Genomic DNA, 17593 nt, shown 5'->3' with positions numbered 1-17593 from the left:
GCGGGCTATAAAGCCTCCAGGTGGTGGGTGTATTTGTTGTCCTGTCTGCGAGGTGCGGTGGCTACCCGGCCCCCGCAGAACCCAGTGCTGCTGTGGACATTAAGAAAAGTCTCTTTCGGCTGATTCCAAAACCAGATAAGGAGCCGCCGAGCCACCAGCTCTGTCTAGACTCCGGACCTCACAAGTCAAACGGGTTGTTTGGATTAGCCTTGGAGATCTACCGACCCGAACAGCCCTCCCAAAGAAAAGCCACAGTAACACCCTATTTTCCTCTTCCCATTGCCGCCTTAAGATAGGAGTAGAGCTCTGCTTTGCTCCGTGTCACTTATTTCTGGAAAACTTCTCCGCCTTCTCTCTCTCCCACAAGAATACCTTGTCCTATTTTGTGTAACAGGAGAAAAACAAACAAACAAACAAAAGCAATTAAAACAAACAAACAAACAAACAAAAAACTTCAGCAAAAATCCTTTTTCGCAACCTTTCTCCTTCCTTCTTCCCACATCTCACCGACGACGACGCCGGAGCAATCCGGAGCCACAGGTAACCCAGCGGAAAGGCTGCCCCGTTGCTGGGACCAGGCCGGGTGCGGTGATGCTGCATAACACCCCCCGCCTCCCTCGCTTTCCGTCCCCGGCACCCTGGAGCGGTTAGTGTGGGGTGAGCTGCAAGAAAGAAAAATCTGTACTATGAAACAGCATTTCGAAGCAAAAGCTGCCTTTCCCCCGTTCCAGTGCTGCGAAGAGCGGCGCACGGACCTTGCCTCAACCCCCAGCATGGACGGGAGCCTCGGGAAAAAGCACCGATTAGTTTTGCACCCCTTTCCCTGGATAACGACAGCAGATACGATACCATACAGAAAGCTCGGTCACAGACCACGGCCTCCCCCCCCCCCCCCCCCCCCCCCCCGGAGCCTGCCTCCCCGCCGCCTCCTCGGGAGCTGCCTTCTCCGCCTGCACTTCACAAGTCCCGGGAGGTGAGGAGTGATCCTGCAGCAAGGCCGGCACACTGGGAGCTGTTAAGTTTATGTTTGTGGCGCCTGAGCTCAAACAGTCATTCAGTGGCTTGGTCTGTTATCAAGAAAACAACAATCAGCAACAATCAGTAAACAGGATCTCTTCCCAGCCCCTTTATTAACTACTTACAGCTCTGCTGAAGCGCCCAAAGCGGCACCTCGCACCGTAAAACGCTGCCGGCGCTTCGGGCGAGCAGACAGAAGAGCATGAGCCGTGCCCGTGCAGCCCGCGCGGTGCCGGAACCCCCGAATCCAGGGCTGCGGCAGGCGGCAGCGGCACAGGCGAACCCTCCCGGAGCCGGATTTTCCCTCCCCACGACCTGCTTTTGGGTGACCCAGCGTGGATTTATCAATATCTATTTACACATATGTATGTATATGAAGGCAAGCACTTACCGCTGAGATGTTCAACTGATTTCAGCGCTGGAATTCACACCTCTGGCGTCAGTGTCTCACTCCTGCTTTCGCCGGGGGACGCTGGATGCTGATTAACCTGGCACAAATATCGAAATGAAAAGAGTTTCAGTACTGTCCCCAGTGTGTTTTAACAATGTAGAGAAATAATAGTAAATTTTAGCAGACCTTATTTGCCTTTATTGAGAAGGGCTGCAGCAAAAATAAACCGTTGGAGTTAGCCTCTCCATGTCGGAAAGATGTTTTCTCTCTCTTGCACAAAAACTGCTGCTCGAGTTCAGGAAGAGTGTTCTCCTGAAGGCACTAGAGGGAACGACTCAAAAGTTCCACAGCAGATAAAACTCAGAAGTTTTCTGGGGAGGAAGGATAAACCACAGACATACGAAGCAGAAAAGCAAACTAAAGACCATCAAAGAATACACGCGAGCACAGAAGTCTTAAAATGTGTCGAGTCTTAAAATGAGACGAGGGCTGTTTTAGTGAACCTCTTGGGACCGACTTTGCCGTGCCCCCGGGGCCTCAGGGCCGAGCAGCAGGACGCCTCGAAGCGGGGACTCGCGCTCCGCAAGGCAGAGCGGCCGCAGCTCCCGTGCGAGGCTCGGGGAGACGGCGCTCCGTGAGGTGCAGACCGGAGTCCCGAACGGGGCTCCCATCCACGGCACAGCTGGAGCCGGGGTGCGGCTGCAGCTCCCCGGGCCCACCCGGCCTTGTGCGCTTCGAGCAGCAGGTCTCTCCCGGCAGCTAAAACCAAAGCCTCCCGGCGGGACGCTTATCTTGGCCGCAGGGTCGGCCCCCGCGCAAGCAGCAACTGGAGCTGAACCGCAGCGCGGCTCTCGGGCGATAGACCTTCACTGTCTCCGGAGTTCTGCCCGGGGGTCTCAGCAATGCCCCCCGCTCAGGTTCCTCGCCCGCAGAACCCTCGCCGAGTGGCTGCACTTCTCACCTACGTGTCAGCCGCCAGACTAACGCGAAGGCCCCAGTTTTGCCCTGACTGCAGAGCCAACTGCACACCCCTGCACCCTCATTTGGAGACCTGGCGCCCATATACCCCCCAGTCAGTACAAGCAAATCAGAGAGTTTACACATTGGACCACTGTGCAGATATTGCACCCTTTCTCCCTCCCACCCCTCGAAGTCTCGTAGCAAGCCTCTAATACTGTATGAAAACACAAGGGTTACTGATCACACAGTTTAAGGTAGATTTCATATTTATTTAAATATTTATCAAGTACTCAAAAATGTATTACACTTGAGCATACAAAATGAATCCAGTTTCTAATCAGGATGATTGAAATCCTTGTATTAGGCTTTTAACCTTTATTATAATTATTATTATTATTATTATTATTATTATTTCTACTGTCGAAATGGTTTGTCTCTATAGCTGAGCTTGCTCAGGGAGAGCTGAAATGGGGAGGAGGGAAGAAAAAGGATATGTTAAGAAAACATCAGGCTTTGGAGTAACTATCATGCAAACCAACTTGTCCTTGTCAGCCTAAATATCTCTGAATATTCCAGTTGTTAAGGATTTTTTAGGGCGAGTCATTGTCTTGTGCTGGCTGGGAGCACTAGGAAACACTTGGATTCGAGCAAAAACAACCCTTTCCAATGTTTTGTTATTTTTTTGCTTCTTCTTTTTCACTTTTCCCCAAGCACTCGCCCACTTTTTTAGCCTTCACCACCCTCTCCCCCACAAATTAAAAAAGGAAGAAAAGAGGGAGTGAAGAGAGGGAAGTCGACAGAGAAGAAGGAACACCGATCGTGCAATTTCATAGCAATATCCCCGAATCCTATTTCTTCTGCAGCATTTTTTCAAGCGTTTTGACAGCAGACACTGATAAATAATGGTCATACTTGACTCGTTAAGCAAAAAGCATCCCTTTTATCAGGAGCTTACTTAAAATACAGGTCACTTCAACAATCTCAACAACGAGGCTTTGGTATACAGCACTTACTTTTTAATATTTTTTAAAAAATAGTGGAACTCAGCAAAAAGCCTGAGCTCTCAGTTCTTTCGATGTCTTAAAGTTATGTCAGACCATGCCTAGAGTAATACCACTTTTAAGGGCAAAGGATAAGGGGGAGGGAAGGGAACAAGAGAGTTTCTAATGTTATCAATTGAAAGCTAAGGCATCCAACTAGCCCTGATATAGCTGTTGAAACGGAAATTTACAAGCTGGTCGTTAATACTTGCAATAAAATATCACACTCCTTGTTTTCACTAACGACCTGCTTTGCATGCAATATTTTATTTCAGGTATTTTAGCTGCTAATTTGTAAATATTTAAAAGAGGGAACTTTGTTCATTATTTATTATTATTATTATTATTACTATTATTATTTTCTCTATTCCAAACGCTTATTTAGTGAAATAGTCCTGAAGATATAATAATTCTACATATGGCGCCTTTATTTCACATAATATTTAAGGAAAAAAAGACAAAAACCACATAGAATAAGACATATAATTCAAAGACCACGGTACAATCTTTTCTTTTTTTTTTCTTTTTTCTTTCTTTTTTTTTTTTTTTTTTTTTTACTTCAGCAAACAAAAAAATAGAGTCAAATGACATGAAAAGTGGCAAGTCTTCCAATAATAAATAATAAATTACTTTATAATTTTGCAATGCAAGAGCAAACAAAAAGGGTGGTGTTTTTTTCCTTTTTCTTTTTACTTTTTTTTTTTTTTTTTTTACTTTTTTTTTTCTCTTTATTGAGAGAAAGAGAGAGAGAGACAGAGAGAAAAAGAAAGAGAGAAAACAGTTGTTTTTAACCAATGACTATACACATCTTTGGGGGAGGGGAAGGTTCTTGGACAGACACATTTCAAACACAATCCCGAGACGCTTTGTGGCAAAATAGAGGTATACCTTGTTGCAATGCTTTTATAAATGGTTTTTAAAGAGTAATTCAAAAACCTATTTATTAATTACTTCAGACTTGATAGAGGGTGGATCTCAACCAAACACAAACCAAAACCCCGCTACAGTACATGCTATAAGAGACCCAGGAAACAACCCCTTGTTAAGAGTCAACTAAAAACAACATTGCAAACCAATGCAGCTCCACCTTCCTGCAATGAATCTTTCAACAACGCGGGGCTAAATCGTCTCTTTCTTGATGATGGAAAACCTACCGGAGCTCCTTTTGGCAAGGCAATGACCAATATAGAAACAGCACCATTCGGGTTAGGAGAAAGTCCCTCTATCTTGGTTTCTCTCTAAGATGTGCAGTCAAATGTAATTTTTTTTTTTTTAAAGATTCATGAGTACATATCCCCTATATTTTGAAAATGTCTTTTCGATCCTCGTCAAGATCATTGAGAAGCATGGTGGTTTTTTGTTTGTTTTAGCATTATTCTAGTAAGATCCCATGATTGTCTTCACAGTGTTGCTACCATATTACCTTCTCTTTTCAAACATGACTCCGTTTGTTTCATGGAGCGGTTCCTTGCCAGGTTCATTAAAGGGCCATTAAATACTTTTCCCACCTAAATTTCGGAGTCCAAACATGATCGCTTTCCCACTCTCTCCAACAGGGCTGAGGGTAAGGGCAGAAACAACAACATCAGAACTCTGGATGAATTTTCCTCATGCCTCAATAGGACTGGCTACCATGCTGTTGGGCGTATCTGGGAGCTGAGAGGACATTGATGCCACTTCACTTCCAGTAGAATTGGAACCAGGTCCTCCTTCTGAAAAATTAACCTGCCAAAAAAAAAAAAAAAAAAAAAAAAAAAAAAAAAAAAAGGAGGAGGGGGTAGGGGGAAGGGGAGAAAAAAGAAGAAGAAATAAGAAAAATATATATATATATATTTACAATTATAACAATCAAAAAAAGAAAGTTTAAGAAGACTGAAAAATAAAATCCACAAGTAAATAAACAACCTTATTTGCCAGGCCTTCTTCCGTGTCTTGCAAGAGTGGCAATCCCAACAGGATGTTCTAGTCAATTATTTAAGAGTGCATGTGCTTTTTGACACAAAACTGTAAGGTTACTCTTTTCCCTCTTTATGCATATACTAAAATAAACCTGCAAGAAGCAGCGAAGAGCAGAAGGCATTTGAAATAAGCCATTCTCTTTCATTCACAATTGGGAGTGGTGATATCTCTTTTTAACAAGAGTCCTGTTGATAAAAAAGGTCACACTTCTCCATCCTAATGTGCCCCGCAGCTCCTGTTGGTTTAGGGGCAGTGCTGGGAAAAGGCCTGAAGTAAAGGGTGGAGCTTTGCTAATCCAAATGCATTTCTTTCGCACCTATTTAGCTGGCCGATCCTGTGATCAGGGCCCTTTCCAGATTACAGACCTGCCTTGAGTGGTTGATATGTTGCATCCACTATCTTTTATTTTAATTATTTTCAGTATCAGGCATCACACACTTTATGCATCAATATCTATCTACCTATCAAATGGTGTGTCTATCTATATATGTGCATGTACTAGGGTGATCCATCTTCCTTTTTTTTTTTTTTTTTTTTTTTTTAAAGACCTATTCCTTACAAAAACTCACTGTATGAAAGGTTTTTAATACCTCCAGTTCTGTAAGGCAACCAAAAGAGACTATTTTTTCTTATGCCTGTTTGACAGCTCGATTAAATCAGGAAAACGGTTATTTGAGGTAAGATGATGCAAACAGCCCCACTGCTGTGCTGTAGTTCCTGAGTAAGCACATTGTGCCAGGAGGGCATACAGACCACAGCTTGACACTGGGTGGAAAAAAAAATAGAGCCCTTCCAAAACAGTATGATACTAAACAGAAAATTTCCACAAACATCTGTTCATGTGGCTACAAACTGTTGTCCTCCATTGCTTATGATGAAAAAGATTCCCAGCAGATGAGAAAAAGGATCCATATAATAATATTTCATCTTTAAGTATTGCTTTGAATCACTGAAGAAGCATATACAACATACCTTATTATTTTAAAGATCTGGTTTTAAGACACTTAGGCCAGGAAATTGAGTTAAGGTTGAACTTCTGTCCTTAATTCACCTTCTTGGGCCTAAGTATTGCAGTTGATATGGTCCCATTTGAGCTGCCAAATGACGTAGGCATAAGGAAGTGAGTTAAGAACAGAATTTATTCTAAAATGCCTGTTTTGGCTTAAGGCTGTTCATATTGTTTGAATTTTGCAAGTGAATATGTACTGACTATTTCATTTTCGAAGTACAACATTTAATGTATGCTATAAGAATGTGTAATTATATGCAAATATCTGAATAGAGAAATATAAAGTCATATCTAAACTTACATGTGTAAAGGAAGGAGCTGATACTTTAATTACATCATGTTTATGGAACAAAGCAAGGACTTGGTCTGGAGTTGCAGCCATATATTTTAAACTTATAGTATAAAGTCAAAATTGGCCCAAATGAGGGAAGGGATTGGGGGGAGTAAACTGTGGAAATTGTTTTCATAATGTCCCTTCCGTACAGGGGTATGGTTTAGTTAGACATGCTTTCAGTTTTGAGTGGTGTCTGAGCCAAAAGAGCCTCAGACCTGGGTTCGGCCTTATCCAGCTTGCACTCGTTTGGACAAGATTTTTGCACTGTACTTTTTTGCACCAAGCCCAGCAAAATCAGTTCAAATTGCCACATTTACAGAGTGCCAAAATGCCCACCTTGTAATCTCAGAGAAACGCTGCTGGCCTGAACTGCTCATCCCTGGAACGAGGGCTGCAGGAGCAGCCCTCCTGCTGAGAATGTTCAGCGAATCCCGGCACTGCTGGGGCTGAGAACAGACACTTACTAGTTGCTGAAAAGCAGGTTGATCTATGTCACTCTGCAATGCGAAGTCACTCAGTACTTTCCAGGGCGGTTGGTAACTCTGCACTTCCACCGGGTTTGCCTGTAAACCACCATCATGTCTCTCTGGACTAGCAGCCACCATCGGAGTTCCTGTCATCCCTTGGATATTCTGCAAATAGCCAGCAAAAGATGTTAATGAGCTTGGTTAACTTTATTGTATATAAGCACTGAGTCAATAAACTGCTTTCTATCTTATCTACACAGTCACTAGTATTTGCTTTGTTAATCTGCTGTGAATGTCTTACTTCATTCTACTTTAGGTCAGTCTATTTCTACCTGCTGCATTTATCACAGTGGAAGTTTACTTTCTTTTCCTTTAATCCTCGTATTTCTCTCAAGGCACAGTCCTCCTCCCCCGCTCCCCTAAGCCTTCTCAAACACAAGCACTCAGTGTCTTCGCTGCTGATGCATCGGCACAAGAAACGGTTAATCATGCTTTCTTTCTACTTTGCATCCAGGCTGGTTTTGTTCTCCGTGACCTTAACTGGTTTGTATATCCCCTGAACCATAAACCTTAAGAGAGGTAGTACCATGTTCTTTCAAAAATAAAACAAAACAAGAAGATTAAAAATAATGGTAAAAGAGGAAACCGCAGCCCTCCCATTATGTCCTGTGGTGCAGACACTGTACAAAATAACTCCAAACCTCGACGAATAGATTGTTCAGGCGAGTTAATAACATCGTGTTTTATTGCATTCCAACATGGTAAAATGAAACTCCTTAAATTCCACTTAACTAGGCAGCCTTATGAATTAATAGTTATTCTCAGGTCAATATACAGAGGGAGAATAACAGACTCTTCTTCAAGTGGACTAACAGCAGTAAGGACAGGAAAAAAAAAAAAAGATAGGCTTAAAATGGAGACAGCCAGTTTGCTATGCTGAATTCAGCTCTTTCCAGTTTGCAGTGCACATGCATATGCCCACAGACAAGAAGTCTCTCTATGCAAGAACTACATATATATTAAATGACCTGGAAATATGATAGTAGTTCCAAAAATTTTGCATTTGTCTTTTTCTATGGGAAATGTACTGACAAACACAGATACATTAAGTATATAAGGTTTAAAAAAAAAACCCAAAACATCAAATTTCCCTTCTACTCCTGTGTAAAACCATTGAGGAGGGTGAGTATGTTATTTTCCCTCAAGGAGTCCTCTGCATTTGCAGTATAAATATTACACAAGACAGGGCTTTTTACATCCCATAAGCTCTGCAGGTCGCAATTCACACAGCAGAAAAGTTAATCTAATCTACTGCAAATCCTTAGCCTCACAAAAGGACGTGTTCGCTTGAGCAGCCTATATCGGCTTCTCTCTGCTGTCTGTTTTAACTGCACTGACAGCAGAACAAGCAGATAATATTTAGGAGGTACCATTTTACCATTTTGCTTTAAGGGAGCTCCCAGAAAATCAAAAGGGCCCAACTGGCCTTGAAGCATAGCCTATGCATTTCTTGCTGGGAGGTAAGACAGTGCACAGTAAGAGGCTGAAACCACTTACAGTTTTGTCATTGGGTTGCTGCTGCTGAAGTTGTTTCATCATAATGCTCCTTTTTTTGTCCTTGCATCGCTTGTTTTGAAACCAAACCCTGATGACCCTCGGACTGAGGCCAGTCATTTCTACCAGTTGCTCTTTCATGAGGGCGTCAGGTCTGGGATTGGCAGCATAGCAGGTCCTCAAGGTGTGAAGCTGCTTTTCATTAAGGACAGTTCGGACTCGGGTGGTCTTCTCAGGCTGCTTGTGGACGTGGGGCCGCAGAGCTGGCTGTCTGGCAGAGATAGGTTCTGCTGTAAGGGAAGGGGAAGGGAGGAACAGGATCCCCATGAGTAGGAAGCAGGGAGTCTGCAGAGGCTATGAATCTAAGCCAGTGGGGGGAGAGAGGGAAGGGGGGGAAAGAAAGGAGGGGTGATGAACCTCTTTCAAAGGCCGCTCAGGCAGTTAGCTCTCAGAGCTCCTCCAGCCTCCTCTGCTTTATGCGCTGGTGGAGTGACAGGACCGACATCTCTGACTCCACAGAAAATTAATTTGAAACCCCCCCCCCCCCCCCCTACCAAAACCCTTAATGACAGAAGCTTGAACCTGTATGATCTATGACAGGGGAGGGCAAGCTTGCAAAGGTGCATGTATGTGCGTGTGTGTGTGTGCATGTGCGTGTGTGCACTAGGAAAAGAGGGAGAAGGTATTACGTATTTATACCCTGACAAATCACTAAAACAGACTTTTGGTCTGAAAATTAATAAATTAATCATGATTTGGGTCTGCATCTTGTGTGCTGAATATAGCTCAGCTTAGTCAGAGGCCTTGATAACGTGCAACAGCTCCTGTCTGTTTGCTGCTTCCAGATCCAAAGCAAAACACACCAGATGCACTACACCATGACTGCAGATGGAAAACCTACGAGAGCCATGCATCAGAAGAAAGAGTCTGCCTTAGAAAGAGGATGTATTTGGAGAATTTATGTAAATTTTTAATGAATAATTATTAAAACCACAAATGCTACTCCAATTTAAGAGGAGCAATCCAAGTATCTAGTGGAAACCATCAAGAAATGAAAACTAGTGTACAAAGTCACATCAAGAGTACTTTTCACTTGCGTGATTCAGCTATTCTTATGTGTATTGGATAGCTGTAGCTATCTATATGTAATTTGACCCAGTCAAGGGGAAAATAAAAACTTTTTTTTCTAAAAGCATGGCTTACTAGTATTCAAAAATGTTTGCTTTTGTACAGTCGGCTTTCAATTCCTCTGATTGTGATGATAAATCAGTGAATTCGAATAAAGATTATATGGTCTTGGCAGTATTTTAGCTGCAGACACAATGTGCATGTACAATTTCTCTTACATTCTACAATGGGCACCTACGGATATTCTTTTTCTCCCTTGATATTGATATGTCACTTGGAGAAAAAAAATAATGGGGAAAAAAGTGGAAAATGAGCCCGTTTAAACAGAGCTGTGTTTGGAAATACCCTTTGGTGTTACAGTTACTTGACAAGCAACATCGCCAGCCAACCTTGTTTTATCCAGCCTCCTTTGCCTCAAAGAGACCTGCCTTTTCTTCAGCTAAGGGTTCCTGAGTGTCTGGTACAGACGTCGAGAACTAGAGGTGCAAGTTGTAAGGTGGGTCGACAGTGCTGAGTTTAAAGATGAAATTCTCATCAAATCACATAAAACTTTCCAAGACGGCAGAGTCACTTCAAAAGGCAATTACTGGAGATTAGCTTGTTGACAGTTTTAAATTACAGCCTAAGCGCTCGCCTGTAGTTATGAAGTCTATCTCCTTTCTGCCCCCGCGTCCACCATCGCTTAAAGCAGCTTTTCCCTGTGCGCCGCAGAACCGGCCGGAGCGGTGTCTGTGCCGTGCCGCAGACCCGCTCCCTGCACGGGCTGCCCCGGCTCCCGCTCAGCTCAGACTCCCAGCCTCCGGTGGAGCGGGGGTGCTCCTGCAGGAGTGCCACTACCCGCGCAGGTGCGGGCAGTCGGACCCGCGGCACTCCGCGAGTGCGCAGGCCTGGGCCGCGGGTCCCCCGCTGTGCGCCGTGCGGGCGGTACCTGCCATCTGCAGCGGCCGGGCCGGGTGCAGGGGGCTGAGGGGGTCCCCGGCGCCCAGGCTGGCCCGCTCCACCACGTCGTGGTCCGCCCGGCAGAAGAGACCGTCCTCCCGCAGCGCGAATTCATCGCCGGGGATGAGCTGGCGGCTGCAGGCCACGCAGCGGAAACACTCGATGTGGTACACCTTGGCGCGGGCGCGCATCACGAAGTCATTCTTGCTGAAGCCGATGCTGCACTTGGCGCACTTGATGCCGTATAACCTGAGCAGGGCCCAGCCCAGAGAGAAGGAAAAGGGAGGGAAAGAGGGTGAGCATGAATAGGGGAAAGGGGGGTTGCCAGAGGGAATGGGGGGAAAAGGGACGGGGGAAAAAAAAGAGAAAAAAAAAAGAGAGAGAGAGAGAGAGTTTTTCACTCGCGTTCGTGTGCTGCCCCGTGGCCTCTCGTAGCTGCTCCACAGGCTGCACAAAAGTTAAACAAGCTTCGAGATAGAGAAGCCAGCAAGAGAAAAGGAATAAAAACGGTTTCGGCTGCTGCCGATGCACGGTTCCCCCGCTGTAAACGGCGGAGGGGACCCAGACACAGCGATGGGCAAGGGGAGGGGAAGAAAGGGCGGTGGGGGTGGGAAAAAGGGAAGAAGCAAAAATTCGACCCCTCTCCTTGCCGAGGAGGTGCCGCCCCCTCCTCCAGTCCCGCTGCCCAGGCTGCATGAGGCGTCCCTGCCCTCTTCCCCCGGCTCGGCGCGGGGACCTGACCTCGCCTGGCTCGCAGCTGAACCGCCCCCTCGGGTACCCGGAGAATAGCCGGGGCTGGCGGAGCTGACACCCGCTTCGCACACACAAACGTGACCGCCTTGCCGAATCGTGTTTTTTTGTTTGTTTGTTTTTCCGAAGAACTCTCGCAGCGACTTCTGCCGCTTCTCCGGGAAGCAGTTCCGCCAGTGACAGAGGCTCTTCTCCTTATCCTCTCTCACCGGGTTTACTTTATACAACAGATCTAGGCATATTCACGCACCTCTTTGTATACACGCACACTCACATGTGTAGCAGTGCAACTTCTTTCCTCATGATCCCTCCCAAAAAGTATTTTCTGTGTTCAGCTCTGTAGCCTATCTCACACACGGCTCCTTCTCCCCCTCTGCTTTCTTCCACCTCGAACCAGCTCTCAAGCCCTCCAGCACGAGTGGAAGGGCAACTCTGCACCGCAGCCCCCGCAGCAGCTACTGGATCTCCAGGGTTAAAGGCTGGAGGAGGTGGCTGTTCCTCGCCCCGCGTGGAGGAGAGGAGCACCGTTCATCCATCAGTAGATGGGAAAAAGAAAATATTCCAGCGCGGTATTTATAGGTGCAGTCTCTCGGCTGCCACCAAGAATCCTTTGCCAGCCTCTACGGCATTATATAAAATCAGCATCTTCCCCCAAACGTATGAAGACATACAAAATGCACACAAACAAACGTGGGTGTAACCCATGGAAATAGAAAAGCTGCTCTTAAAACTGACCTAATATTCATCCACACTCATTTCCTCACCAGTGCATTTCATTAGCAATAGTCTGTGATGTAAATTTATAGGTACATGTTTAGCTGCTCTGCCTATAGATGTGAACTTGGCTTATACTCAGAGCTCTGAATTTCCAAATTAGAAGTTTTTGAGAAGAACAAAACCCCAATAACCAAACTGTGAACTACAAAGAACAGAGCGTTCACAAAACGTGTCATATTCATAAGTACAGAAGTTGGGAGGGTTGCCCGCATCTTGGCAATCATAGATTGACTCGTGGTTGAATTCAAAGTCGAATTACACGTAATGGATAATTTACTTTTAAAATTTTTAGGAAATGAAAAGTATTGCACAAAAAATTAAGAGTAAATTTTTTTTTGTTTGTTAGTTTGCTTAAATTAGCCCACTGAGTTAGTTCTTGCAGGAGATAAACGGATGTTTCTCAGTCCCACACATTTTCCTTTAATTTGAAACTAGCGACAGGACAACATTTAACAAGTCTCCAAAGTAAAAAAATAATAAACATTATTATTACTATTAATAATACATTGAATTGTTTTTCGTCCTGGTAAAACTTGGAGAATAATCTGGTGGCACAGCTTGTATGAACGATCTGATTACAAATCGTGTCCTGGACTGAGTCATTTTATTTCAGTTAGGAGTTGACGAGAAACTAGAAGAGATATCTTGAGAGGGTAGGTAATAGTTGTTCTCAAAACTTTCCATAAGAAAACACAGTCCATACCTCAGAGTCATTCAAAGTTCTGGTTTTTCAAACCCGGTAGAATACACTGAAGCAGATCAGCATGACCCAGGAGCACAAATAATAAACACTCGAAATTCCTGCTTTGGGTTTCTCTATAGTGTCAGGATTGGCAACTCTCACATTTTATCAGTTACCAGATTTTAATGTGAGGAAGGAAGCGGTTCCATTATCTAAATATACCCAATTGTTCGTGAACAGATGATGGGCAATTTGATCTGCTCTGTCTAATTCATCAGTACAGATAAGATAAGAAAGGAAAGGCAGTCAGATATCACCAAAGGGGTTAATATTTAAAAAGATTAAATGTCAGTTATTTTAGCAAAGAAACATTTCGGTTTAGGTTTTAACCTCCTCAGAAAAAGATCTTTCACTCTGAAGGAAACTTCAGTTTTGTTTTTGCTTTTCTCTTTTGGGCTTTTTTTTTTTTTTTTTTTTTTTTTTTTTTTTTAATTAATAGGCCTTGTTTAATCTTATTTTTGTCCGTGTATTTATACTTGATATAAATACTTGAATCGGTTTTCCTATGAATGCCATTATGCCTTTACAAAAGCACAAATACGCGTTTCTCAGCTTGTATTAAAAAGAGACCAGCTCCGCGTTGCCCATAACATCAGCCCTACTGAAAACGTTCTCCATCACCTACGATTTCCCACTTTGTTAGAGTCACAGAATATGTTGCTGAAGTACTCAAGAGAATCCGATAGAATCCTTAGCAGTTTTCGAGCGTGGTTTTGTTTGTTCAGAGATCTGCATTCGAATTTGTAGAATAAAAAAAACTTGACTACTCGAACTTTTCCCCTTGCCTATCTACCTTAGCTGGAGTCAGTTAAAAATACACCAATTGCATTTTCACCTTATATATTGCTGTTTTTCCTCACCCTGAGTCTCAAATTTATAAAGTTAAGAAAAAAAATCTCACCAATGAATTAAACAACATAAATGGCGTACCTGATATAATCTCTTTTACAGTAGGTTTTGCCATCCCTAACAAAGCACGTACAGGTCTCGTCCAAATACTGATTACACTCAGCACACTTCAAACACGCCGCATGCCATTCCAAATCCGGAGAAACCCTCAGAATATACTGATCGTGAATTTGATTGCCGCAACCAACACATAGGGAAATCAGGCGTTTTTCTGAAATGAAAATAAATACATGATTGACTAACCGTTTACTCTCCTACAGAGATAAACACACTTTTAGTGTCGTTCCCTTATAGGGCGTACTCGAAGAGTTGGGGTTTTTTTGTTTGTTTGTTTGTTTTTTTAAAAAAAACAACAACCGGTATTACACTTTTGGATGGTAATTGAAGCGTGCCATCAAAACCTCGCCTCGTTTAGAAAGAAGGCGGAACATATATTACAATGCAGACGTGAAGGGTGAAGGTCCCCACTTCGAAAACCCTGCACAGAATCAAAACTCCAAACTCCCTCGTTGTTTTGTTTTTATTTTATTGCACTCTAGTTCGGATTCCTATCCTTACGAGGAAAGCACCTACACGTTAGATTTAATTTTTTTAAGCGGCTCTGATTAGAAACGTCGAACGCGTGGCTGGTGCGCTTTCCATTCAGCCCTTTGCCATAGAAGAGGGGACTCGAGGCTGCTAGCAAGAACAAGCATCATTACAGTTGTCACTTACTCTCTTTTGCAAGTCTAATGCTAATTCCCCCAGACAGAACGCGTGCTGGATAGTCAGACAGCCCCACCGCAGTCTAGCAGGAAGAGAATCTAAAGCTGCCTGGTAGAAGTGCCCATTTAAATCTCGCCTGCTCCCCAAACTTTAAAAGAGAGCAGGACCCTAGGCTATTAGCATACAAGGCTACGAGGCTAAAACACAGCAAGCATGCAGGCATGGCAACAAAGGCACCTTCTCTACCGTTCAAATGAAGTTAAGCTCTCTAGCAGCTCGCCCGTCTGAGACGATTACAATAGACAGCATATTTATTCCAACAACGGTAAAAATTCCGCCTTACTTTTTGGTGGGTCTCCCATGTCTCCCATATCTGTGAGAGGGTGTAGTGTCCACAGTGAAATGGTGTACGGTTTCGTTTTAAGACCCCAAAGTAGGTTTGAGAGCTGTCGCTAAAAATAAAATAAAATAAAATAAATAATAAAAAAGTAGAAGTAACAATAATAATAATAATTAAAAAAAAAAGATACTCGAAATAAGGGGGGAAAAAAAAAACAAAAAAAAAAAAACAAGCAAAGCAAAACAAAACACCACCAGCGTGGGAGACACTGTCAGGGCTGCAGAGCGAGAAGGGGGCGCGGTGCGATGCGACGCGGCGCGGCGCGGCGCCGGGGTCCGGCTGCGCAGCGGGGTCCTGCCGCGCGGTGCTGCGGGGCGCGGTGCGGTGGCGCGGCGGTGCTGGACTGGGCGCTGGCGGCTCGGGCACTCGCCTCGCCCTTATCTCTTACTCAAACTTCTCTGCTCCAACTCAGCCCTCTCGCCATTGGCCTGACGTCATGCGCGGGGACGTCACGCCCGCGCGGCGTCCATTGGTTGCGGGCGGCGCGGCGCAGCTGTTCTGATTATCATATTTCAGGGTCTGGCGGCGCGGCGGCCCCGGCTCGGGCTCTCGGAGGCAACTTTTCCTCGCTCCTCATTTGTATTTCCTCTTATACTTTCTTCTTGTCGTTCTCCTCCATCCCTGCCGCTTATCTTCAGTCACACCTTTCATTTTCCTTCCCGGCCCCGATCGGCTCCTCCACCCCTTCCCCCTCTCGGGCTTGCCGAGCCATGTTCCCAATCTCTATATACATGTGTGCAATACACACATATAAACGCGCGTGTGTGTATGTATATATGTATATTCTGGAAGCGGAGGTGGTGTTAATCCCACTGTTTCCTACCGAGCGTTTATCATTCCCATTAGGGAGCCCCTCTCGGGCTCCCGCAGGCGACGCTGCTACTCCGGGGCAGGCACGGCCCCACCACGAGATGGGATTGTTTACGTTTCCCCCCATCCTTTTTCTCTCTTAAAATCGTGGACGAAAACTTTATGTATTTCTGTTAAACATGAGATCGAAGGAGGTACAAATATTTACATTAAATTGTCCCTCAACACTCCCTCTGTTCCATTTATGTTTTCCAATCCCTTTTAGATCCCTTTCCTTTCTTTCTTTCTTTCTTTCTCTCTCTCCCTCTTTTTCTTTATCTGTAAATAGAAATGCATCCCGTACTTAGAGGGTTTCGTAGCTTGACCAGGAAAGAAGATTCGCACAGAATAAAGAACTGCTGCTTTTCTCTGTGGAGAATAATCCCTTGAAATTCTTGTTGAAAGAAAAAGAAAAAAGAGAGAGAGAGAGAGAGAGAGAAAGGGATAAGGCGCGAACTCCCCCGTTTGCGCGGTGCGGGGCACCTGGAGGCAGTGTGGAAAGATTCGTTCTGCGCGGTGCGGTGCGGTACCCGCGCCCCTGATTGCGTAGTGGCGCCCGCAGCACGCCTCGCAGGCACCGGCCCCCGCGGGGCTGCTGGCTCCAGCAGGAGTTATCTGAACGCTTCCCCAGCCCGGCAAAACGCAACTTTTCCCGTGGGCAAGGATTTCTTTGTGTGTGTTTCGCAGACGGCAGGCTCCACTCAGCCTGCCCGCTGCGTTTGCTTTAGTCTGTTTGCCGAGCTGCACCAGCTCCCCAGCGTGGGCACCCTCTGAATCCACCGCCCCTCATCTTAAACGTCTTCTTTGAGTTTATTTAGATCCAATTTTTGTGTTCTATTCCATATGGGTTGCTACGCCACCCTCACCAACGTAGTGTGTAAGTGCCCTCCAATCACTACTCATCAGGAAAATGCGTTTATTTCAAAGTCTTTTTTTTTTTTTTTTTTTTTTTTTTTTTTTTTTTTTTTTTTTTAATTTCAAATGCGGCCGACGAGAATAGAGTTTGGGGGAAAGAGAGGGGAGGACATATTCATGCGGAATGCCTCCCCGCAGGGAAATCTGGCAAAAATGAAGTAGCTTAGAAAAAGTTCTAAAACTTGCATTTACTGATGAGACAGCTGCTAAACAACAGAGCTGCTCGGAGTCGGAGTCCCAGCTCGGTTTGCAAAAGATGTTTTTCCTTTGCATAACCCAGGGAGCAAAAACACCCTCCAGCTTTATTTCAAACAAGAAGTGGGACCTAACGTTGCCACTTGTGGAGATAACTGTGCTGACTTGAAATGATCTCAAGATAGTGTCAGAAGGTAAAGATACGGTTGCAAACATATGCACACTTACTTTACATATTCGACGTTTAAATAAACAGTGGGAAACGCAAATCTACTAGATGATGGCTTCTCCTTCCAAGAACCTGGCGATATACATGCGTGTGGCTGTGTATGTACATACGTATATAAGAGGCCATCTACAGATGTAGTTTATAATTCTGCATTTTAGCTGAGTAAACCGGAAAGTAATTACCAAGAACCACTGCTGATGCTGGCAGCTCGAGACATCCAGGCACGTGTTTAGGGCAAACCTTCAGTGACGGGCATTTTAATCCGTACAGACTCCAGTGTAACCCCCGCACCGCTCTCCCTTCCTGGGGGGACCTCCGTCGTGC

The 17593-nt window shown here is 44.8% G+C and overlaps 1 protein-coding gene across 2 annotated transcripts; it reads right to left on the bottom strand.

Annotated features, from left to right (window-relative positions):
• Positions 1-4197: 4197 nt before the first annotated feature.
• Positions 4198-15377, bottom strand: ISL1 (ISL LIM homeobox 1). Of its 2 annotated transcripts, none has more exons than XM_048930712.1 (7): positions 15276-15377; positions 15025-15133; positions 13998-14187; positions 10788-11047; positions 8735-9021; positions 7175-7342; positions 4198-5133 (listed from the first exon to the last, which is right to left on the bottom strand). In XM_048930712.1, exons 2-7 carry the CDS (start codon positions 15050-15052, stop codon positions 5017-5019), a joined length of 1050 nt encoding a protein of 349 aa, XP_048786669.1. In that variant the 5' UTR covers positions 15053-15133; positions 15276-15377; the 3' UTR covers positions 4198-5016. The 2 variants fall into 2 exon arrangements, with proteins under 2 accessions (XP_048786669.1, XP_048786670.1); XM_048930713.1 differs by having other exon boundaries at positions 8735-9018.
• Between the last annotated feature and the right edge of the window lie 2216 nt (positions 15378-17593).

The sequence above is a fragment of the Lagopus muta genome, chromosome Z (genome assembly GCF_023343835.1).
Source record: "Lagopus muta isolate bLagMut1 chromosome Z, bLagMut1 primary, whole genome shotgun sequence".
Classification (NCBI taxonomy): domain Eukaryota; kingdom Metazoa; phylum Chordata; class Aves; order Galliformes; family Phasianidae; genus Lagopus; species Lagopus muta.
Note: the sequence above shows the minus strand (reverse complement) of the source record. Positions and strands in the feature narration are given on the sequence as shown.

Excerpts from the sequence above, each read along its gene's own strand:
- ISL1 (XM_048930712.1), bottom strand. The coding sequence starts at position 15,052 with ATGGGAGACATGGGAGACCCACCAAAAA. Across the intron at positions 14,188-15,024 it reads CATGGGAGACCCACCAAAAA|AAAAACGCCTGATTTCCCTA; the intron begins GTAAGGCGGAAT and ends TTTTCATTTCAG. Across the intron at positions 9,022-10,787 it reads CCGGCCGCTGCAGATGGCAG|CAGAACCTATCTCTGCCAGA; the intron begins GTACCGCCCGCA and ends CTTCCCTTACAG.